General features: G+C 43.5%; 1 protein-coding gene across 2 annotated transcripts; it reads left to right on the forward strand.

The window, feature by feature from the left end:
• The first annotated feature begins 9,356 nt into the window (after positions 1-9,356).
• Positions 9,357-22,928, forward strand: LOC123054828 (MAP3K epsilon protein kinase 1). Of its 2 annotated transcripts, none has more exons than XM_044478680.1 (25): positions 9,357-9,705; positions 9,840-9,974; positions 11,565-11,585; positions 11,992-12,065; positions 12,163-12,253; positions 12,334-12,417; positions 13,099-13,200; positions 14,052-14,183; positions 14,281-14,352; positions 14,444-14,541; positions 15,278-15,380; positions 15,510-15,890; positions 16,009-16,239; positions 16,353-16,397; positions 16,769-16,948; positions 17,027-17,110; positions 17,206-17,297; positions 17,384-17,467; positions 17,569-18,260; positions 19,235-19,620; positions 19,729-19,863; positions 20,397-20,803; positions 20,910-21,024; positions 21,140-21,520; positions 22,833-22,928. In XM_044478680.1, the coding sequence occupies exons 1-24, from the start codon at positions 9,655-9,657 to the stop codon at positions 21,314-21,316; spliced, it is 3,972 nt and encodes a 1,323-aa protein (XP_044334615.1). In that variant the 5' UTR covers positions 9,357-9,654; the 3' UTR covers positions 21,317-21,520; positions 22,833-22,928. The 2 variants fall into 2 exon arrangements, with proteins under 2 accessions (XP_044334615.1, XP_044334616.1); XM_044478681.1 differs by having other exon boundaries at positions 17,572-18,260.
• The last annotated feature ends 2,351 nt before the right edge of the window (positions 22,929-25,279 follow it).

Consider the following 25,279-nt stretch of genomic DNA (forward strand, 5'->3'; position numbering starts at 1 on the left):
CATAGGAGTTGTCTTAATTTATTTTATGACCTACGAGTCAATGTAAATGCCATGTAATTACTTTACTTTATTGCTAACCGTTAGCCATAGTAGTAGAAGTAATAGTTGGCGAGACAACTTCATGAAGACACGATGATGGAGATCATGATGATGGAGATCATGGTGTCATGCCGGTGACGATGGTGATCATGCCGCGCCTCGAAGATGGAGATCAAAGGCGCAAGATGATATTGGCCATATCATGTCACTTTATGAATTGCATGTGATGTTTATCATGTTTGCATCTTATTTGCTTAGAACGACAGTAGCATAAATAAGATGATCCCTCACTAAAATTTCAAGAGATGTGTTCCCCCTAATTGTGCACCGTTGCGAAGGTTCGTTGTTTCGAAGCACCACGTGATGATCGGGTGTGATAGATTCTAACGTTCGCATACAACGGGTGTAAGCCAGATTTACACATACAAAACACTTAGGTTGACTTGACAAGCCTAGCATGTACAGACATGGCCTCGGAACACGAGAGACCGAAAGGTCGAACATGAGTCGTATAGTAGATACGATCAACATGGAGATGTTCACCGTTGATGACTAGTCCGTCTCACGTGATGATCGGACACGGTCTAGTCGATTCAGATCATGTAACACTTGGATGACTAGAGGGATGTCTATCTGAGTGGGAGTTCATTAATAATTTGATTAGATGAACTTAATTATCATGAACTTAGTCTAAAATATCTTTACAATATGTCTTGTAGATCAAATGGCCCACGCTAATGTTGCCCTCAACTTCAACGCGTTCCTAGAGAAAACCAAGCTGAAAGACGATGGTAGCAACTATACGGATTGGGTCCGTAACTTGAGGATCATCCTCATAGCTGCCAAGAAAGCATATGTCCTTGAAGCACCGCTAGGTGAAGCACCCATTTTCCCAGCAACTCAAGACGTTATGAACGCCTGGCAGTCGTGTAGTGATGATTACTCCCTGGTTCAGTGCGGCATGCTTTACAGCTTAGAACCGGTGCTCCAAAAGCGTTTTGAGCAGCACGGAGCATATGAGATGTTCCAAGAGCTAAAAATGGGTTTCCAAGCTCATGCCCAGGTCGAGAGATATGAAGTCTCCGACAAGTTCTACAGTTGTAAGATGGAGGAGAACAGTTCTGTCAGCGAGCATATACTCAAAATGTTTGGGTTGCACCACCGTTTATCTCAGCTGGGAGTTAATCTTCCAGCTGACTCGGTCATTGACAGGATCCTCCAGTCGCTCCCACCTAGCTACAAGAGCTTTGTAATGAACTACAATATGCAAGGGATGGAGAAGTCCATTCCTGAGTTGTACTCAATGCTGAAATTAGCGGAGGTGGAAATCAAAAAGGAACATCAAGTGTTGATGGTGAATAAGACCACTAGTTTCAAGAAAGGCAAGGGTAAAAAGAACTTCAAGAAGGACAGCAAGGGAGTTGCCGCGCCCGGTAAATCAGTTGCCGGGAAGAAGCCAAAGAATGGACCCAAGCCCGAGACTCAGTGCTTTTATTGCAAGGGAAATGGTCACTGGAAGTGGAACTGCCCCAAGTACTTAGCGAATAAGAAGGCCAGCAACGCCAAAGGTATATATGATATACTCCCTCCGTTCCTAAATATTTGTCTTTCTAGAGATTTCAATAAGTGACTACATACGGAGCAAAATGAGTGAATCTACACTTCAAAATATGTCTATATAATCCGTATGTGATAGTCCATTTGAAATCTCTAAAAAGACAAATATTTTTAGGAATGGAGGGAGTACATGTTATTGATGTGTACCTTACCAGCACTCGTAGTAGCTCCTGGGTATTTGATACCGGTGCGGTTGCTCATATTTGTAACTCAAAACAGGAGCTGCGGAATAAGCAGAGACTGGTGAAGGACGAGGTGACGATGCGCGTCGGGAATGGTTCCAAGGTAGATGTGATCGCCGTCGGCACGCTACCTCTACATTTACCTACGGGATTAGTTCTAAACCTCAATAATTGTTATTTAGTGCCAGCTTTGAGCATGAACATTGTATCTGGATCTCGTTTAATGCGAGATGGCTACTCATTTAAATCCGAGAATAATTGTTGTTCTATTTATATGAGAGATATGTTTTATGGTCCTGCCCCGCTGGTCAATGGTTTATTTTTATTGAATCTCGAACGTGATGTTACACATATTCATAGTGTGAATGCCAAAAGATGTAAGGTTGATAATGATAGTCCCACATACTTGTGGCACTGCCGCCTTGGTCACATTGGTGTCAAACGCATGAAGAAACTCCATGCAGATGGACTTTTGGAGTCTCTTGATTATGAATCATTTGACACGTGCGAACCGTGCCTCATGGGCAAAATGACCAAGACTCCGTTCTCCGGAACAATGGAGCGAGCAACCAACTTATTGGAAATCATACATACTGATGTGTGCGGTCCAATGAGCGTTGAGGCTCGCGGTGGCTATCGTTATGTTCTCACCCTCACTGATGACTTAAGTAGATATGGGTATGTCTACTTAATGAAACACAAGTCTGAGACCTTTGAAAAGTTCAAGGAATTTCAGAGTGAGGTAGAGAATCAACGTGACAAGAAAATAAAGTTCCTACGATCGGATCGTGGAGGAGAATTTGAGTCACGAGTTTGGCACGCACCTAAAGAAATGTGGAATTGTTTCACAACTCACGCCGCCTGGAACACCTCAGCGTAATGGTGTGTCCGAACGTCGTAATCGCACTCTATTGGATATGGTGCGATCTATGATGTCTCTTACCGATCTACCGCTATCATTTTGGGGTTATGCTTTAGAGACTGTCGCATTCACTTTAAATAGGGCTCCATCGAAATCCATTGAGACGACACCGTATGAATTATGGTTTGGAAAGAAACCTAAGCTGTCGTTTCTGAAAGTTTGGGGATGCGATGCTTATGTCAAGAAACTTCAACCTGAAAAGCTCGAACCCAAGTCGGAAAAATGCGTCTTCATAGGATACCCTAAGGAAACTATTGGGTATACCTTCTACCTCAGATCCGAAGGCAAGATCTTTGTTGCCAAGAATGGATCCTTTCTAGAGAAAGAGTTTCTCTCGAAAGAAGTAAGTGGGAGGAAAGTAGAACTTGATGAGGTACTACCTCTTGAACCGGAAAGTAGCGTAGCTCAGGAAGATGTTTCTGTGGTGCCTGCACCGACTAGAGAGGAAGTTAATGATGATGATCATGAAACTTCGGATCAAGTTGCTACTGAACTTCGTAGGTCCACAAGGACACGTTCCGCACCAGAGTGGTACGGCAACCCTGTCCTGGAAATCATGTTGTTAGACAACGGTGAACCTTCGAACTATGAAGAAGCGATGGCGGGCCCGGATTCCAACAAATGGCTTGAAGCCATGAAATCCGAGATAGGATCCATGTATGAAAACAAAGTATGGACTTTGACAGACTTGCCCGATGATCGGCAAGCCATAGAGAATAAATGGATCTTTAAGAAGAAGACTGACGCGGATGGTAATGTGACCATCTATAAGGCTCGGCTTGTCGCTAAGGGTTATCGACAAGTTCAAGGGGTTGACTACGATGAGACCTTCTCACCCGTAGCGAAGCTGAAGTCCGTCCGAATCATGTTAGCAATTGCCGCATTCTACGATTATGAGATATGGCAAATGGACGTCAAAACGGCATTCCTTAATGGTTTCCTTAAGGAAGAATTGTATATGATGCAGCCGGAAGGTTTTGTCGATCCTAAGAATGCTGACAAGGTATGCAAGCTCCAGCGCTCCATCTATGGGCTGGTGCAAGCATCTCGGAGTTGGAACATTCGCTTTGATGAAATGATCAAAGCGTTTGGGTTTATGCAGACTTATGGAGAAGCCTGTGTTTACAAGAAAGTGAGTGGGAGCTCTGTAGCATTTCTCATATTATATGTGGATGACATACTATTGATGGGAAATGATATAGAACTTTTGGAAAGCATAAAGGCCTACTTGAATAAGTGTTTTTCAATGAAGGACCTTGGAGAAGCTGCTTACATATTAGGCATCAAGATCTATAGAGATAGATCGAGACGCCTCATTGGTCTTTCACAAAGCACATACCTTGACAAGATATTGAAGAAGTTCAATATGGATCAGTCCAAGAAGGGGTTCTTGCCTATATTGCAAGGTGTGAGATTGAGCACGGCTCAATGCCCGACCTCGGCAGAAGATAGAGAAAAGATGAGTGTCATCCCCTATGCCTCAGCCATAGGGTCTATTATGTATGCCATGCTGTGTACCAGACCTGATGTGAACCTTGCCGTAAGTTTGGTAGGGAGGTACCAAAGTAATCCCGGTATGGAACACTGGACAACGGTCAAGAATATCCTGAAGTACCTGAAAAGGACTAAGGATATGTTTCTCGTTTATGGAGGTGACGAAGAGCTCGTCGTAAAGGGTTACGTCGATGCTAGCTTCGACACAGATCTGGATGACTCCAAGTCACAAACCGGATACGTGTACTTTTTGAATGGTGGGGCAGACAGCTGGTGCAGTTGCAAGCAAAGCGTCATGGCGGGATCTACATGTGAAGCAGAGTACATAGTTGCCTTGGAGGCAGCACAAGAAGCAGTCTGGATGAAGGAGTTCATCACCGACCTAGGAGTAATTCCCAATGCACCGGGCCCGATGACTCTCTTATGTGACAACACTGGAGCTATTGCCCTTGCCAAGGAGCCCAGGTTTCACAAGAAGACCAGGCATATCAAGCGTCGCTTCAACTCCATTCGTGAATACATTCAAGATGGAGAAATAGATATTTGTAAAGTGCATACGGATCTGAATGTCGCAGATCCGTTGACTAAACCTCTTCCACGAGCAAAATATGATCAACACCAGAACTCTATGGGTGTTCGATTCATCACAATGTAACTAGATTATTGACTCTAGTGCAAGTGGGAGACTGTTGGAAATATGCCCTAGAGGCAATAATAAATTGGTTATTATTATATTTCTTTGTTCATGATAATTGTTTGTTGTTCATGCTATAATTGTATTAACCGAAAACCGTAATACATGTGTGAATACATAGATCGTAATATGTCCCTAGTAAGCCTCTAGTTGACTAGCTCGTTGATCAATAGATGGTCATGGTTTCCTGACCATGGACATTGGATGTCGTTGATAACGGGATCACATCATTAGGAGAATGATGTGATGGACAAGACCCAATCCTAATCAAGATCGTGTAGTTCGTTTGCTAGAGCTTTTCTAATGTCAAGTATCGTTTCCTTAGACCATGAGATTGTGCAACTCCCGGATACCGTAGGAATGCTTTGGGTGTATCAAACGTCACAACGTAACTGGGTGACTATAAAGGTGCACTACAGGTATCTCCGAAAATGTCTGTTGGGTTGGCACGAATCGAGACTGGGATTTGTCAATCCGTGTGACGGAGAGGTATCTCTGGGCCCACTCGGTAATGCATCATCATAATGAGCTTAGTGCGACTAATGAGTTAGCCACGGGATCATGCGTTACGGAACGAGTAAAGTGACTTGCCGGTAACGAGATTGAACAAGGTATAGGGATACCGACGATCGAATCTCGGGCAAGTAACATACCGATGGACAAAGGGAATTGTATACGGGATTGATTGAATCCCCGACATCGTGGTTCATCCGATGAGATCATCGTGGAACATGTGGGAGTCAACATGGGTATCCAGATCCCGCTGTTGGTTATTGGCCAGAGAGAGGTCTCGGTCATGTCTGCATGGTTCCCGAACCCGTAGGGTCTACACACTTAAGGTTCGGTGACGCTAGAGTTGTTATGGGAAATAGTATGTGGTTACCGAAGGTAGTTCGGAGTCCCGGTTGAGACCCCGAGCGTCACGAGGAGTTCCGGAATGGTCCGGAGGTGAAGATCGGTATATTGGACGAAGGGTATTGGAGTCCGGAAGTGTTCCGGGGGTACCAGGCTATGGCCAGCATGACCGAAAGGTGTTTCGGGGGCCCCGTCAAGTGTTGCAGGGCCTCGTGGGCCAAGGGGAGGGGGCAAACCAGCCCACTAAGGGGCTGTGTGCCCCCACACCCTTTCCCATGTTACTTGGGGAGGTGGGGCGCCTCCACCTGGCTTGGGAGGCAAGCCTCGACCTGCTTGGCTTGGGGGGCAAGTCTCCCTAGGACTTCCCTAGGGAGATCCAATCTGCCCTAGCCGCCGCCCCCTAGGGGAAACCCTAGGGCGCCTCCCCCCTCTCCCCTTCCCCCTATATATAGTGAGGGGGTGGGAGGGCAGCCGCACCCTTCCCCTGGCGCAGCCCTCCCCCTCTCCAACTCCTCCTCCTCTTCCGTAGTGCTTGGCGAAGCCCTGCCGGAGAACCACGAGCTCCTCCACCACCACGCCGTCGTGCTGCTGGAGTTCTCCCTCAACTTCTCCTCTCCCCTTGCTGGATCAAGAAGGAGGAGACGTCCCCGGGCTGTACGTGTGTTGAACGCGGAGGCGCCGTCCGTTCGGCGCTTGGTCGGATCTTCCGCGATTTGAATCACCGCGAGTACCACTCCATCAACCGCGTTCTTGTAACGCTTCCGCTTAGCGATCTTCAAGGGTATGAAGATGCACTCCCTCTCTCTCTTGTTGCTAGCATCTCCTAGACTGATCTTGGTGACACGTAGGAAAATTTTGAATTATTACTACGTTCCCCAACACATGGCACCCGGGCCCAAAGTGACAAGCATTAAGCATGCCAAAGTCATAGCAACATCAATCTCAGAACATAGTGGATACTAGGGATCAAGCCCTACAAAACTAACTCGATTACATGATGAATCTCATCCAACTCCTCACCGACCAGCGAGCTTACGAAAGAATTACTCACTCCCGGTGGGGAGCATCATGGAATTGGCGATGGAGAAGGGTTGGTGATGACGAAGAACGAATATCCCCTCTCCGGAGCCCCAAACAGACTCCAGATCTGGCCTCCCGATGAAGAACAGGAGGTGACGGCGGCTCCGTCTCGTGGAACAAGATAATTTTTTCTCCCTGATTTTTTTCTCCGAAAATAGGATTTTATAGCGTCGGTTTTAGGGTCTGCAGGGCCACCAGGTGGGGACAACCCACCTGTGCGCGCCTGGAGGGGGGCGCCCTGGTGGGTCGTGCCCACCCAGGTGCCCCCCCTCCGGTGGTTCTTGGCTCTAGAAATTCTCTTTATTGATATAAAAAATCCTCGCAAAGTTTCGTTCCATTCCGAGAACTTTTATTTCTGCACAAAAACAACATCACGGTAGTTCTGCTGAAAACAATATTAGTCCGGGGTTAGTTTCATGCAAATTAGAGTCCAAAACAAGAGGAAAACGTTAGGAAAAGTAGATACGTTGGAGACGTATCACCCCCCTCTAGTCGACCATATTGATCCTTTCACTAGGGACTACCCAGTCGACAACGATGATGTCGATGCCTTCGGGTGCCACTTACCTTCTTGAATGCATCATTGTGAAGCTTTGGTCGCCCGCTCCATGGTGTGCTCCTAGCGAAAGCCTCAGACCCTTCCCTGGATCGAGTAAGGACGATGTCTTTGATGTCATTTCCCCCTTGGGGTGTATCTTGGAGCCATTGATCCGATGTTGGTCGCTTGGTGTCTCGACTGGATCGTGCTTGGTCTGTTGGAGTGTTGGTGGTGACAGTGGAAGTGATTTGTGGCGGCGGTCATTACCTTTGATCATCTTGGTGCTGTCGGTTGGCCTCTCTCTTGGGGGCTCATGGCAGCGGTGAGGTCTCGGAGTTCGGTGCCCTTCGACAGGTTTTGTTGCCTCACATAGTGCTATGGTTCTCTATATTCACGATGGTGATGATGGTGTGGCCAAGATGAGGTACATGGTTGTCTCGGTGGAACATTGTCCTTCAACACGGTCTTCGGCTCTCTTAGTCACGACGTGGCTAGGAGGCAGGAAGCTCTTCGACGGTGTATGCGACTCTCTTAGTTCTTTAAGGTGCCGAGTGATTGCAGGGCAACCAATGACTTCTTATCCACGTCTTCTCGGTGTTGGATCTCCCTTTGACTAATCCAACAATGCTAGTTCCCTCTATTCTAAGTCTGCCTAGTGATGATGGGTGCTAAGTTTTTGGTGATGCTCGCTTGTGGTAGCTCGTTTATGGTTCTCTCATTGTATTTGCTTGTTCTTGTGTGTGTTGAACCATTGTGTTTGTATTGCCTTATTTTCTTTAAAAAATATATGTTTAAGCCGGCCTTTGCCCGCTGTAGCCGCTTCGAAAAAAGAAAGAAGGAAAGAAGGAAGCATAGTAGATGAAGACAACATAGTTTTAATATATATGATTTATATTAGATTAATGAAACATTGGATACAATCAGATATGGGTAATTGAACCCATAGACACAAAAATGACCCTAAACAAAGGAGACCCTATGACTACAACTATGTGCCTCAAAATTCTTGCTGAAGTTGTTGCTAGACTTTGTTGTTGTTGCACCACCGTAACTCGTGCCAATAATGGACAACACTAAGAAATTCAATTGGCGAAGTACCTGCAAAGACCTGTAGAGGAACCAATCTCGTTGAATCGCCGCAATAGTAGACTGCTGCGTACGAGGGAAATTGGCAATCATGCCAAACATATCGGCTGGGGGGGGCACCCGTTCTAGCAAGGCAACCACACTAGTATTGGCAGACCAGGTTGACGACCTTGCTCCCCAAAGGCTCGAAGAAAGAGGTTGTCGAAGAAGACGATGTTGCCGCCGCTGTCAATGCACATGGAATCACACCGACAAACAACACATATGCCAACCTGTCGTTCTTTTTGTGAAGAACAACAAGGACCAAAACTCCAGGGCTCCTCAGAGACGCTGCACCAAGGGTTACCAAGATATGATTGAAGGCGAATGACTTTTAATAGAGATGACATCACCATCACCATCGAAGCGTTGTCGCCTTGATTCAAAAACCTACTGTACAAAATGATGAGAGAAGAGGATCCCCTCCCCTCCGCCTCACGACGGCCGGAAAACGGAAAGGAGAGGGAATTGAAGTTTCGATGACTCATAATTCTTCATGGAAGAGAAAAAAAAGGTAAAACTTTCGGCACTCTTATTCACTGGCCTAATAAATTCGGACGGAAGGAAGTAGATAGAAACTACGGAGGGAGCGAAGCAAAGTTAGACAAAGACTTGTGACATTTTCTTGAGAAAAGGAGGTCGACCGAGGGCCCCCCGGCCGGAATGAATGACGCACACCACCGCAGACGCTAGTCGGAGACAGCTAATTGACAGTGGAGCTCCTCCGTTATCCACCCAGTATCCTCGTTGGCTTCCGCACACTCCAAAAAGGTACACCTCCACTATAAAAGCTTCGCCCTCCTCATTTCCGTTACTTTCCATTCCCCGCCTGCACAAAATCTTTTATTTAGTATTTTTTTTAATTACGGAGAAGCCCCTCGCCCCCCCCTCCGCCCTCGTCGCCTTCGTCCTCTTCCTCCTGCTGCTCCTCCTCCCCCTGCAGACTCCCAATTCCATTCGCACCCAAACCCTAAACCTAAATGGCCCTCGCCGCGAGCTCGCCGGAGGGGAATCTTCGTCGCCGGTGACCGCCGATCCGCCCGTCCCCGCCGCAGCCGGCGGCGCCCCGGGCCGCGGAGGGGCCGAATCTCCGAGGAGGAGGGACGAGATGGCGTCCCGGCAGCACAACCCGAAATCCAAGACGCTCGGCAACAAATACGTGAGGCCTCCCGCGCTCCCCGCCCGCCTCGGATCCGGCGGAATTGGTGCTTTGCGCCAGCGAATTGTTTGGGGAATGGCTCTCTCACTCACTGTGTCTGTGTTTGTGTATGTGTGTGCGTCGGCGGGTTGCAGATGCTGGGGGACGAGATAGGGAAGGGCGCGTACGGGCGCGTCTACAAGGGGCTTGACCTGGAGAATGGCGACTTCGTGGCCATCAAGCAGGTCTCGCTGGAGAACATCCCGCAGGAGGATCTCAATATTATCATGGTGAGATTTTTTTTTTGGGTGTTATATGACGTATATGAGTTCCGAGTGGCAAAATGCGTGTAATTGCATGAAATGCGGTTCTCAGGAGATGAGAAATGTACGTCATCGACCGAGAACAGCGCTAAGACGAGACTGGAAGCTAGAGTAATGCAGCTTGTTGTCGGTTTCGCTGCTTTGTTCGGTAGCGTGACATGGAACTAAATCCTAGGGCACCGCTAAGCTAGCTTATCGGAGTCCTTGGCGAGCTTCCTTTTTAACTTGTCGGGACTTGTAATAATTGGCACACATACTAGGGCAATATACTTGGACATCATGATTTAATTATGTGGTATGTTGTCGGGTGTGGTCGTCATGTGGAGCTCGTAAGCTCTCTTTTCGACACATAAATCTGGGGAAGAAACATGAGAGCTGACGTGATCAAGTGCCCTCAGCAGCTGCCGCGCTAGTATTTATGTGATTGGTGTGATTCCACAGAAAATGCATGCGACAAATACCCCCCCCCCCCTCCCGCGCGAACTCTGGATATGATATCAGTAAATTCCTTTAAATTGTTCATTGGAATAACATTTAATTTCTTAATTGTTACAAAGTATTCATGCTTGTACGCATCCTTGTACCATAGGAGCTCTTGAATCCTTACAATTTTTTTGTGTGTCTGGGTTTAGGGGCTGGAAAATCTAAATTGAAAAATAGTTAGTTGTATTGATATTTTTATTCTGGGCCAGTATGTGGCCCATCTGTTGAAGGCTATATAAGGGTTAGGGTCAAAAAGATGAATAGTTTATATAATTTATGTAGCAATATCCACTCTTAGTTATCCCTGAGATTAAATTTTAGAACATTAAGCTGTTAGTGTTACACTTTTGTGAAAGTGCAAATGTGGAATGAAACTAATGGTGCACTCTATCCTTTCCTTTTGTTACTTGGCGCACATATAGGTTTAGTGCATGGAGTTGATGTTGGTGCTTACATCTTGGAAGCCTCAGTCACTCAAATAATAGATTTTGTTTTGATAACACTGCATTATATACTATTTGGTAGTTTGGTACTCTTATAGTGAAACGAGTCTTTAAATGTTACTCCCTCTGCAAACTAATATAAGACCGTTTAGATCTAAACGGGTGACCTAAACGGTCTTATATTAGTTTGCAGAGGAGTAGTAATTAGCTTGTAATGCATGCCATTGTACACACTACACAGACCATCTCTTTGTTAAATTTATTTAACTGCACTCAATGCTGTCTAGAGGGTCATATACTACACTATTGCTGCAAGGTGGGGTGACTGCTAGTTAACTGCTTACTGCTATTTAGAACACCCGGTTCCCAAAAGTTATATGTTTCACATTCTTTATTCTTGTTTATTTAGAGAAAAATTCTTGATTATTGTTGTATCAACATGATGCCATATTTTGTATCAACTCATCAGATTTGTCTGTCCCTTTATTCAGATTTTCAACGTTTGAACGATTCTGTTGGAATATCGTCATTTTCTACATTGTGTTTTGTATCATTGTAATACGGGGTTCTAACTAATTATCTTTTGTGTACGGTTTAATAACTGTTCTCGTGGGTGGTGTGGCCGATTCAGCAAGAAATTGATCTACTGAAAGTAAGTCTGACAGCATTTTCTTTATGTACTTATCGCATCTGGATTCAGTAAAACAATTAAACCCATTCCTTATCTGTGTTGCATTTTCTCCAGATTTCCTATTTATGTAAGTTTTTTGTTATCATTTTGCATAATTATAGTCCTGTGTGGCAAATTTATAATTAAGAATCCTGAGGGGCATCCTCCCCTCAGTTGACTTCTTTAAAAAAAAAGTGTGCTTATTTTTGTACACTCAGTCGGTTATGAAGAACCTTCATTTTTAATATAGATACTATGCCTTTTCTAATCACTATTATCGTACCCATAATTAGAATGACCTTTACTTTTGAACATCTAATTCGCCCCTCCTATTCTGGATGCACATGATCATGTTGCTTTCGACTCATGGTTTTGCTAATTTATGCAGAATCTCAATCACAAAAATATTGTGAAGTATCTTGGATCATTGAAGACAAATAGCCATCTTCATATCATTCTGGAGTAAGAAATCCTGTGTCCTCACTGTCATGTCTTGGTACAAAGTACATGCATCGCATTTTAGCATGGAAAAGTTCTGATAGCTGTATAATAACTGCAGATATGTGGAGAATGGTTCACTAGCCAATATTATCAAGCCAAACAAATTTGGACCATTTCCTGAATCATTAGCAGCCGTCTACATTGCTCAGGTGAAATATATTATATAATGATTACTGTGACTTCCCATTTTCTTGCTATGTCTGTTTCCAACTTTTACTATTGTGACCAGGTGTTGGAGGGTCTTGTCTATCTGCATGAGCAAGGTGTCATACATAGAGATATCAAGGGTGCAAATATATTGACAACTAAAGAGGTAAATGGCTCTTATCACTTGCATATTTGCACATGGTTCTTTGTTTTGACTTTTGATTTCTAATAATGAGAATTTAGAGAAGTAAGATGGGTCTTATAACAGTGTTGAAAAGGCTATTCTGAATATTATGTTCAAAATTTATCTTGTGAATAAGCTTTCTGTTAATAAGTAAATAAATAGACACACAGGAAAGTAGAATGGCTGACATGGGCAACCTGGCAGTTTTTTCTGGAAGAGAGAACTACAAATGTACAAGCATTTAACGGTAGTTGATACAATTGTCTGCTCGTGATGCTTTGGATAGTAAATAGTAAAAGAGGACAAATTCAACATTTTCAGGCTACGTTTCAGTATATTGTGAACCTATAACATTGTTTTCTTGATGTGGAGAGTATGTTACACACATACCTAGAATGCCCAAACTTGAGTAATATATTTCCTGTAATTGAACCATACTTTCCTCCCTAGATATAATACTATATTGTGAAATGGAGTGGGTAGCTAGTTAGCTACTAATATTTCATATGAGAATATTTAATATGGTTGATGTAGCCCATGGCTAAACTTGAATTCCACACTTACTATGACACACAACCAAGGGCATTAGAAGTTTGATTTTTCTGGAATCATGTTACACTTCTTCCTGCACATGCTCTCATTTTTCTTTGTTATCTTGTTTAGGGCCTTGTTAAACTTGCTGATTTTGGAGTTGCTACTAAATTAACTGAAGCTGATGTCAACACACACTCAGTGGTTGGAACCCCATACTGGATGGCCCCCGAGGTTGCTAATTCTTTCCATTTTTTTTGTTCCTGCTGAACTATTTGTTAGGTGCACTGACATACTGGATTAGTTTCTCAACTTCCTCTTGTTTGTCTTTTACTTTTAATTGTCTTAAAGGAGTTGCTCTGTAACCTGTTCAATTGGACTCTCCGACTCACTGAACATCAAATTTGAAGCATTGCTACAAATAATACAATCATCAGTTTAATATCAGTTCATCAGCTTGTATTATCACTTAAGGGGAAACAGACCATTTGCCCAGAGAAGTATCCGTATAAAATTGCTATTCATCATTTTTCTTTGTCTTGGAAGCGTTTTCTTGAACGTAGACTACAAGGTCAAGGAACTTAATTATGCCAGTGTGGCTGATGACTTGTGTGGCATACATTTCCAAAAAGATACACGATGGGACAATTTTGACACTACATGCCAATAGAACCAGTAAACGCGCGATTAGAAAATAAAACTTTATCCACCGACCACCAGACCTGCTCCAGGACAATTTAGGTGATAAAAATCCTAAATTTCACATAGTACTGTTAGCATCCGGAATATTGTAACTGATAATCCATACCGCTGATATGATAGCATCACAGCAATTTTAGCAGCCAAAATTAATCGAATCTGCAAACTTTTGACAGTATTTACTCTCTCAAGATGCTAGTACATAACATTTATAACTGTGGATTGATGTTCTAATAGACTTGAATTTCTTGCTATCAAAATATTACTCCCTCCGTCCCAAAATGTAAGATCATTTTTGACACTTGGTTTTATATTTTGGGACGGAGGGAGTATATTGTATTATCATGATAATTTGACTTGCCTTCATCATTTCTTGTCTGCATTAGGTTATTGAAATGTCTGGTGTTTGTGCCGCGTCAGATATCTGGAGTGTTGGTTGCACAGTTATTGAGCTACTCACTTGTTCCCCACCATATTATGAACTGCAGCCCATGCCTGCACTGTTTCGCATTGTTCAGGTTGATTACCTGCAAATGTTTCACCTCTCTTCCCACATCTCCAACAGTACTGTTCATTTGCACGTTACATAAAATTTCTTGTACCCATGTAATGCAGGATGTGCAACCACCAATACCGGAAGGATTCTCTCCTGAGATTACTGATTTTCTCCGGCAATGTTTTCAAAAGGTTCCTTGTTATTTGTCCTTTCTACTTTTAGAAGACTCGTTTTATTCTTCCTATAATTCTTTGCTGTTCTGACTTCAAGAAGCACTTGTAGGATTCAATACAACGGCCTGATGCAAAGACATTGTTGATGCACCCATGGTTGCAGAACTCGAGACGGGCCTCGTCATCTCCCCGACAGACTAATCCGAGGTAGTTCAGATTTATGAGATCATTCTTTCTATTGTTATTCATGACAGTAAATAGTAGATGAATCAACAAATACTCGCTAGAAAAATAAACCATCGTGAAATCACCTGATAGCCCCAGAGTTTGACCTTTTTCAGTCACTCAATTTAGTTGGTCTTCAGACTTAACCTGTACTTGTCAATTTTCAAGCATCACTACATTCATGAAAAATATTTCACGGTAGTTGTATTATTATGTGTTTAGTGACTGGGATGTGATGAACTTCCCAGTGGTTAACTTGCAGGACTATTTGATTTTGTTTTGGATGCAACTTCCTCACAAGAGATGTTTGCTTCTGTTCTTTCAGTGCCTGAACCGATATGTTTTGAACTTTTTCCTGCTGTTGAAACTTCAAATAGTAAAATTCTCTGCCTTCAAAATATGAATATTCTATTTTGTTTTTGCCTATATCTGTTCAAAGCTGGTGATTTGTTAAGAAGCATACGCAGCTTGTGCCTTTTTAACTCTTATTTTCTTAATATGTGTGTTCCATGCTCAGATTCTGATTTTTGTTACTTTTCGTGGATTTTCTCATGCTCATGCAGTGATTAAATCCTGCAAATGTATAATTTTAATAATCTGTAAATCTCGACAGATTAACTGTCCACAGAACTGCTGCCAACATTGCTTTAACTGTCTCCCGAAAGTGACTTTGATTGATAGGCTACTAAAGGAGTTTATAATTTGTTTGTATAATAAGGCATATTGACATGGATGATGAAGTCCCAAGTAGCGATAATCATGCTGGGTTTTCTGGTCCATCAGGAGATACACAAGCACCTGTTGCTTCTGACGTTGAACAGGTGAGCTTTTCAGGGTTTTTTTTTTTCATTTCATTGAATGGAATCAGTCCAAATTCTTGTGCTGGACCCACAAGATTATGATGATCTCAGTTAAACTTTTATTTATCTGTAACTATAATCTGGTCCTAGGAGGATGGAACAAAAGAACTGGTTTCTGTATCTGCGGGACAAGGTAAACCTGACGAGCTTCATGATGGAAAACCTGCAGAGAGCAATATTTCAAACAATGTGGAACTTATGAAAGATAATGTGGTTCTCACTAAAGATCCTACATTAGTTTTCCATGAAAAGCTATCATTGGAATCATCTCCTGGAGTTACTGATTTAAATGGCAATATAAAACATGAACCTTCGCAAGATGTTCTGCCAACTAAGGTAGCTAGGAGCAGCCAAGAATCAAAAAACGGTGACAGCAAAAATTTAGATCCTGAAAGTAAAGACCCTTCGAGTTTTGAGGATGATGATGCTTTCTCCTTCCAGGCTGGGAGACAGAATGTTGCCTTTCTAGAGGTGAGAACTTCCCGTACAGCAATTGTCCTTGCACACAGAAAAAAAAATCTTATGCTTTCTTGTTCAAGAATGCAGATACCTATTCTTTATGATATTCATGTATATCATGTCTTTACAGGAGGCAAAACCTTTAGTTGCCGAGGGAGCTAATGGACTGAGTAGATTCAGTGATACACCTGGAGATGCCTCCTTGGAGGATTTATTCCCAATTGACAAGCGAGGAGATAATGGGGCTGAAGCTTCAACATCTACTACCGCTCAAGAGCTCAGGGATAGGATGGTGTCACAGAAGCAGAAGGGAAATGACAATGTGCCCATGAATGGCGGGAAACTTCTTGAATTATTTGATGTATTGCTCTCCCCACTATGTGTTCTACTTTCCCTTCTTTGACAATGTAGAAAAATAGATGAAATTCCGATGACTGTAGCTCTGACGATATTATCACTAAATACTTTTTACAGGAATTTCATGACAACATTCCAGGAGAGAATCTTTTCCCTTTACAGGTCTGCCATCTGCTAGAGCTGTGATATATTTGGCAACAGATACCTGCATTTATTCATTTTGAGCATTTTAATTGTGTGGCAACAGTCCTGTTAAACCATTCTATTTTGTAAATATTACATGTTATGGTAAAGCGTCCAGCTTCAGTAGTATTTGAGAGGTAGCATTAGTTTACATTGCTCCTTGGCTGTTATCAACTGCTCGGTTGCAAATTCACATGCCACATTAGATGTCCTTTATTTAGAAATGTTGTTTTCAAGTTATTTTAACTTTTAAATGCAATGTCACAGTACTTTTTATCACGTTGTTATGATACATTTGTAATTATTATTCTGTCCTGACCATGAAGTACTTTTGTTGCTTATATTTACAGTCTGTGGAATACAGCAAAATAGTAGCACAGCTGAAGCCCGGGGAAAGTGAAGAAGTAATATTGTCAGCATGCCAAAAGCTTATGTTATTCTTCAGTCACCGGCCTGAGCAAAAACAGATTTATGTGTCACAGAATGGTTTCCTTCCGTTGATGGAACTTCTTGAACTTCCAAAAAACCGTGTATGAATTTTTACTTTACTTTCATGAAGTTTTTTTTGCTGGTCTTTACACTGAGAAGTTGCTGTTTATTTTCTGCAGATTATATGTTCTGTTCTGCAACTCATCAACTACATTGTAAAAGATAATACGGGCTTCCTGGAAAATGCCTGTCTTGTTGGCCTAGTGAGGCTTCGGTTCCACTTCTATAGAAATTCATGATCTCTAAATTCTATTGACAACGTGGAATGGATAATTGATATTGTAAAGTTTGTTTGCAGATACCAGTGGTGATGAATTTTGCCGTGCCAGATCGTGCAAAGGAAGTCCGGATGCAAGCATCCTTTTTTCTGCAGCAACTTTGCCAGGCCAGGTTTATTTTCTGTCATGGTTCAGGGTGTGGGTGTTAAACTGTATTTAAACACAAGCCGGCGCTAACTATCAGTTTTCCATCTCCAGCACCTTGACGTTGCAAATGTTCATCGCATGCCAAGGTATACCTGTTTTGGTGAGTTTTTTGGAGCCTGACTATGCAAAATTTAGGTAAGTTTGTACATTTTTGTCTTAAACCATTCCTTTAGAATTTTCTGGTGTATCCTATGTATTACTAGATGCTTGTTTCTCATAAGTATATTTTAAATTAGCAGGGAAATGGTTCATCTTGCAATTGATGGCATCTGGCAGGTCTTCAAGCTTCAGCATTCAACGCCAAGAAATGATTTCTGTCGTATAGCAGCAAAAAATGGGATACTTCTCAGGCTAGTTAATACTCTTCATAGCTTGAATGAAGCAACACGATTTGCTTCCATCTCAGGGTCAGGTGCTTCAGTACAGAATGGTTCCACCCCCCGTCTAAAATCTGGTCAGCTAGATGTGCCGATGCTAGAAAGTTCTAAAGTAAGGCTGGATCATTACCATTCATCTGGCTCCATGCAGTCATTACAAGCAGATGCTGATAAGCACCATATCTTATTGGATCCTTCAGCATCTCCCAGGTTCAATGATATATCTGCTGCTGGTCACATGGAGAGAAATGATAATGACCTGGTAAGGCCACAGCGGCTTAGTGTTTCTGGAGGAAGGTCATCAACAGACAGATCTCCCAAGCATATAGAATTAGTATCAAATGGACATAGTAGTGGTCAGAATGATCAAATCCGGCCTCTACTGAGTTTATTGGAGAAAGAACCTCCCTCTCGTCATGTATCTGGACAACTTGATTATGCCCGTCACATGTCTGGACTAGAAAGGCATGAGAGTATTTTGCCACTGTTACATGCTTCAGTAGAGAGGAAAACAAACGGTGAACTTGACTTGCTAATGGCAGAATTTGCTGGTACGCTACTTAATTCCAGTTCTTTATTTTAGTACATAGAATACTAGTAATCAGTCTGCATTCTGCTATGTTCCCATCACGTGTACAGATTATTATTCATCTCTGAGTCTTCTCTTCTCAATAATTTCCCCATCCCAATAGTTTTACTATGAGATGACAACACTTTTGTACATTCTCTCTTTCCTTTTCCATCAATCTTTTTTTTGGAAATATCCTTATCATGCGGCTCCGCTACTACTTTGCCTTTCGCTCCTACCTCGTGACTTTGCTACTTGTCTGCTTCTAGCTCTCCCCAATGCTCGTTAATTTTTTACCCAAAAAACATCCGTTGGTTGGTGGGGAATGGGGTTAGTGTTTGGGTTCACGGGGTTTATGGATGAGATCGTAAAAGAGGGAGGTGGTGGCGCCATATGCTATAGGACCCTCAAGGTTTCCTGAATGTTTGGTAGAATCTTGTTTTTTGTCAGGTTTTTTTCCGCTTTACCTTTATTTATTTTCCTTTTGGTTACCTCGCATCATTTGCAAAATCCAGAGACTACAATCCACAAGACACCATCTAGCTTCCAGATGTTACCGTAGCTGGTGATGCTCAGTAGTGAACAGTTTTGGGACAAGCTGGTTCTACTGCAACTTTGTACCTACCCTGGCTGTCATTAATGAATTACAAAGAGGCGGAATACAGATAGCAAAAATGAACGAGCATGATAGTTAAAATGCAAATGTAACCATAATGAGGAATGGGAGGACCGTCCAGAGTTACAGTAATTCTAACCAAGACAATCAGATCAGGGCAAGATCAGTTGTCACTGCCCTGCTCACCCTCCTCTATCCATTGGGCACCTTGCATTAACTGTGCAGAGCTTGGTGTGATAATTAATTTACACTATTAAATACTGTGTTACCTAGAGTGAAGGGGTTTATTGTGACAGTAAAACCTTTCTTTGTTCACTAATTGCTCTTCCAATTTCGTGCAGAGGTCTCTAGACAGGGAAGAGAGAATGGTAACCTTGATTCTAATATGAAAGCTTCAAATAGGGCTCCAAGTATGAAGTATGGTCCAACAGCTTCCAATGAGGGAACATCAACATCCGGAGCAGCATCACAAACAGCATCTGGCGTGTTATCTGGATCAGGAGTGCTCAATGCAAGAATGCCAGGAAGTACAACATCATCTGGTCTATTAGCTCAAATGGTTTCTATGAGTGCTGATGTTGCACGCGAGTATCTTGAGAAAGTGGCAGATCTTCTTTTGGAGTTTGCACAAGCAGACACTGTTGTAAAATCTCTCATGTCTAGCCAAAGCCTTCTCGCACGGCTTTTCCAGATGTTCAATAAGATAGAATCTCCTATTCTTCTGAAGGTAAAGCTTGAAGCCTTTTACAAATTGTTTCTGCTAGCTAATTTTTCAGGTGACTGATTTGTTTATGTTTTCTGTTCCTGCTGCGGAATGATATCTCTTTTTCTGCAGATTCTTAGGTGCATTAATCATTTGTCTGGTGATCCTAATTGTCTAGAGACACTTCAACGCACAGATGCTATCAAGCATTTGATACCAATTCTCGAACTTCGTGATGGACCTCTAGTTTTTCAAATACATAGCGAGGTGGGTGGCTTAAACTTCTTAGTTTGCCAAAAAGATTGCCAGATAGGTTGTGCTTATTCCGTGCTGCTTTGCATGAAATTCAAAATGCTCACTCTTATAGTTGTGGCCTATCTAATATGTGTTTTCATCATGTTTTATTCACCCTCTATATTTTTTGCTTAGTTTCATTGAAAATGAGTATGCCCTATTATAGTTGGGAGCTGAAGTTTTGCCCCTGAGTCACAGGGTGTTGTGGGATTACGCCTAGGAGAAGTACCTTGATTATGCTTAGTTGCTATCCTGCAATCATACCTGATTATTCTATAAGATAATTAACATAACAGAGTGATGATGTCTGTAATATCTTAATGCCTTATAATGCCTACACGCATGGGGGGTGGGGGAAGTACATAATTTGAATGGAACAAAATCATTATGTTTGGGGACTGAAACAGGAGAAGTATGTAATTATCCTTCTTTTGCAAGTTTTTGTGCATTGTTATATGGGAACTCTAACATGCACATCATAACAGCCTTGTCCTGTCTGCATTTAGGTCCTCAATGCGCTGTTCAACCTTTGTAAGATCAATAAAAGAAGACAGGAACAAGCAGCTGAAAATGGGATCATCCCTCACTTGATGAATTTTGTCATGTCAGACTCGCCGCTAAGGCAGTATGCATTGCCTCTGCTTTGTGATATGGCTCATGCTTCTCGCAACTCTAGGGAGCAGTTGAGAGCTCATGGAGGCCTGGATGTGTACTTGGACCTGTTAGAGGATGATGCATGGGCATGTACAGCTTTGGATTCCATTGCTGTTTGTTTGGCTCATGACAATGATCACAGAAAAGTAGAGCAAGCCTTGTTGAAGAAAGAGGCCATTCAGAAGTTGGTGAAATTTTTCGAAGACTGCCCTGAACAATATTTTGTTCATATACTCGATGCTTTCCTCAAAATAATCACGTAAGAACAGAGGGCAGCCTTTCCTGTTTGATGTTATCTCTTCTATAATGACACAGATTATATTGATAGATGCAATGGTATGCAATGGTATGCAATGTAATTGCAGGAAATCATCTCGGATAAATACTGCAATAGCCACCAATGGTTTGACGACATTGCTTATTGCAAGACTTGACCATCGAGAAGCTATTGCTCGTTTGACTCTGCTGAAACTAATAAAGGTTTGCTGTTCACTCTTTTCTCATGATTCAGTGATTCTACATGTCAAGTAAAACGTGTTCCATGCTGTTATGTACAACGTGAGAAGTAATATCTGACTATGTTACAAATTTCCAGGTTGTCTATGAGCACCACCCTCGACCAAAGCAGCTTATAGTGGAGAACGACCTTCCCCAAAAGCTACAAAACCTCATCGAAGAGCGCAGGGATGGGCAACGCGGCGGTCAACAAGTGCTGGTCAAACAAATGGCCACCTCACTGTTGAAGGCATTGCACATCAATACAGTCTTGTGATCTCCGGCCTAGGCCATCATGTGTTTTCCTCCCAAGCTGTACATGTCTGCCCTAGAGGAAAAGTTTTCGTTCTTTCTTCTTCTTTTCCCCTTGTTCCCAGCTGTGATTTCCCTTGTCATGGGCACCAGACTGGCTGTTGCGCCTGCTCCCCCTTTTATCGGGAGAAAGGTTCGACGCTCCGGTGCAAGATAACGGGGTTTGTAAATCCCTGCGATTGTTGCGCCTTCATCGATATCAGAGATACACGAGGCCCCGTCCAACATGAAGACTCTTCGGCGTGATTCCTCGCCTTACTCGTCGGTTGCTTCGGCTTCTGTCCCGATAGATGTGACGCTCCAGCTTGCTCTTGGGGTGCACACAAAGCTACTAGGATCTGACCTTCATGGCATGACTTCCTCACAGATGGAGGAGGCAATTAAGCCGCTTCGCGAGGTCGCTGACTCCTTGCAAGGCTGGGTGGTGCGTATTGGGAGCTTTCTGGAGCGTGCGGAGGCTGCTCTGCAAAGGCTCCCTCTTGCACAGGCTCCCGTGGTTGAGTCTTCTGTTGGCTTCATGGATGAGGCGGGTGCGGAGCTCTTTGGTAGCTTCTCGCCCCGTGTTGGGTCTAGTTCGACGCCTCTTGTGTTGCCGAACTCCGTGGGTGAGGCATCCGCTGAGGTTGTGTCTCCGGTGCTGCAGATCATGCCCGAGTTGCAGGTGTTGTGTGGGGAACATGTTTCGCCTGTGTCGATGGAGCAGCTCAAGTTGGACTCTCTCCAGGCTTCGAAGGTGGACCCTGTGTCCTCACCACCCCCTGTGGAGCTTTGTCAGGCTTTGGAGGTGGACCTAGTGCCCTCACCACCACCTGTGGATCCTTGTCAGGGGTCAGACAACCTACCTCTCAGCGTCTTGGAGCACGGAGTTTTAGATGTTGCTGCCATTCCCTCGTCTGCAACCATCGGGCAGGTGATGCATGTGAGTGGCATGACCATTGAGCCACTTGTGTTGGCACCTACTCCAAATCCAAATGCTCTTTTCGCGAAGGAACTTTGTGATTTGCTAGCCAGTGTGGAGGTTGCTAGACCTGGTTTGGGCAGGTCGATTGCTTGCCTCCTGACGGGGACACCAATAAGGGGCAAACAAAAAAAGTTGGGCAAAGCCAAAAATGATGCCAAAAGCAAGGTGTCTATCGCTGCTTGATGGATGATCTTCGGTCTCTCGGCTTGTCCTCTTTGTTTGGGTTGTCGTTGTGGGTTGGGAGGTGCTTGATGTCTTGTGTCGAGGTGTTCTTGTGGGGAGTCACTCGGCGTAGTAGCAGTGAAGAGGTTTCTGGATATTGTGTATTTGGAGAGTTTGGCAGGCCGCCTGTGTGGTTGTGGGGTTTCATGTCGTGGGAGTAGTTTGTTCGTGCTTAGTTTGTATTGGTTTTCGCCCGGTTTTCCATAAATTAACTGGGCAATTCTCTTCTTCTTAATTAATCGATGAGGCAAAACTTTTGCCTCCGTTTCGAAAAAAAAAAAAAAAAAAAAAAAAAAAAATCCCTGCGTGGTTGTTCATACCTAGCGTGCTGTTAGTGGAATTGCTGTATATCACCGTTTGAAATTTCCAATAGAACAGATATGGTTTAGACTTATTTGTGTTGGCATCTCCTGTTAGTAAAATTTTGCCTGCTGCTCGTCTCGGCGTGGGGTTTGGATTCCTACAACGCTTGGTTTCCATTTATACGTATATACGTATGTCTCTGTTCCTGTCCATTTTACAGGAAACGGATCACCGTGTTGAGTTTCCTTAACCTCGTGCCCACAAGGAAATGAGATGAGATTTCATGTGAAGTGTGTTGAGGTGGAATCTGCTTCGTCAGAATGGATGCTCTTCAATTCCTGGAGTTCTGGTCGCAAAGCCTCACTCCGGGCTGACCGCAATTCGAGGCTTTGCGATTACAATGTTAGCCTGCTATCTTACTCTCAAAAGCATCGTGTCAGCTAATCAGCCTAATTTAAGAAGCAGCGACCTCCACGGTTCGAGAATTATTTACGCCTTGTGAAATGACTTGCAGGAAAAAAAACATGTCACTTAAAAAAAAACAGGTGCCAAACCATGCGTGAATTATATGGTTATTGTACTCTTCGCGTGGTGGGAGTAACATAAGTGATAATATCACACATATCTAAGACAAAATAACTGATGTGGCAAGTAATTAATGAGGAAAGAGAGGCATGTGGTAACATAATATGTTACTCACACTATGAGTAATGTCACATACCAAGACAAGATGAGTCTATAACCTAATAAATGAAGTGTTGCATAAGGCTAGCCATAGTGGGAGTAACTTAGGTAGTAACATAACGCACCCCAAGACATATATGCTTATGTGGCATTGAATTAATGAGGAGAGTGGTGCTTGTGGTAACATAATATGTTACCGTAACATAACTCACCCCAATGCAAAATGAGTCTACAACATAATAAATGAAGGCTTACATGACATTACACTTATGATGGTAGTAACATAGACTAGTAACATATGCATGTTAGTAGTCTAAGTTACTACCCATTATGACTAGCCTAACACTATACATATGTTACTCCCCACTATAGAGGTAGTAACATAGACTAGTAACATATGCATGTTACTGCTCTAAGTACTCCTCACTATCTAGGTAAAGTAGATGACATCACATACCTCCGAGTTCTGCACACGTTCTGCTCGATGACGTCCCTCGAACTCTTGATCCAAGAAAGTGTCGAGGGAGAGTTCCGTCAGCACGACGGCGTGGTGACGGTGATAGTGAAGTTATCCGCGCAGGGCTTCGCCTAAGCAACGTGAATATGACTGGAAGCGTAAACTATGAAGGGGGGCGCCGCACACGGCTTGGAACAATTGATGTGTGTTAGAGGCGCCCCCACCCCCGTATATAAAGGAGGGAGAGGGGAGGAGGCCAGCCCTAGGCGCGCCCCAAGTAGGAGGAGTCCTACTTGGGCTCCTAGTAGGATTCGCCCCCCTTCCTTTTATCGGAGGGGAAAAGGGGAAAGGAGAGGGAGGAGGAGAAGGAAAGGGGGGCGCCGCCCCCTCCCCTAGTCCAATTCGGACTCCTCCCTTGTGGGGGGGGGGGGGGCGCCACCCCTTTGTGGGCTGGTGTTCCTCCCTCCTATGGCCCATATGACCCATATCTTCCCCCGGGGGTTCCGGTAACCCCCCCCGGTATTCCGATATGTACCCGATACACTCCGGAACACTTCCGGTGTCCGAATACTATCATCCAATATATCAATCTTTACCTCTCGACCATTTCGAGACTCCTCGTCATGTCCGTGATCTCATCCGGGACTCCGAACAAAATTCGGTCACCAAATCACAAAACTCATATAATACAAATCGTCATCGAACATTAAGCGTGCGGACCCTACGGGTTCGAGAACTATGTAGACATGACCGCGACACCTCTCCGGTCAATAACCAATAGCGGAACCTGGATGCTCATATTGTCTCCCACATATTCTACGAAGATCTTTATTGGTCGAACCGTTATGACAACATACGTTATTCCCTTTGTCATCGGTATGTTACTTGCGCGAGATTCGATCGTCGGTATCTTCATACCTAGTTCAATCTCGTTACCGGTAAGTCTCTTTACTCGTTCTGTAATGCATCATCTCGCAACTAACTCATTAGTCACATTGCTTGCAAGGCTTATTATGATGTGCATTACCGAGAGGGCCTAGAGATACGTCTCCGATACTCGGAGTGACAAATCCTAATCTCGATCTATGCCAACCATGAAGGAAATATGCCCTAGAGGCAATAATATGTTGGAAATATGCCCTAGAGGCAATAATAAATGGTTATTATTATATTTCTTTGTTCATGATAATCGTCTATTGTTCATGCTATAATTGTATTGTCCGGAAATCGTAATACATGTGTGAATACATAGACTACAACGTGTCCCTAGTAAGCCTCTAGTTGACTAGCTCGTTGATCAA

This window comes from Triticum aestivum, chromosome 2D, assembly GCF_018294505.1.
Source record: "Triticum aestivum cultivar Chinese Spring chromosome 2D, IWGSC CS RefSeq v2.1, whole genome shotgun sequence".
Lineage (NCBI taxonomy): Eukaryota > Viridiplantae > Streptophyta > Magnoliopsida > Poales > Poaceae > Triticum > Triticum aestivum.

Coding starts and splice junctions, on each gene's coding strand:
- LOC123054828 (XM_044478680.1), top strand. CDS start 9,655: ATGGCGTCCCGGCAGCACAACCCGAAATCCAAGACGCTCGGCAACAAA. Junction 11,586..11,991: donor AAGAAATTGATCTACTGAAA/GTAAGTCTGACA, acceptor TAATTTATGCAG/AATCTCAATCACAAAAATAT. Junction 12,066..12,162: donor CATCTTCATATCATTCTGGA/GTAAGAAATCCT, acceptor TAATAACTGCAG/ATATGTGGAGAATGGTTCAC.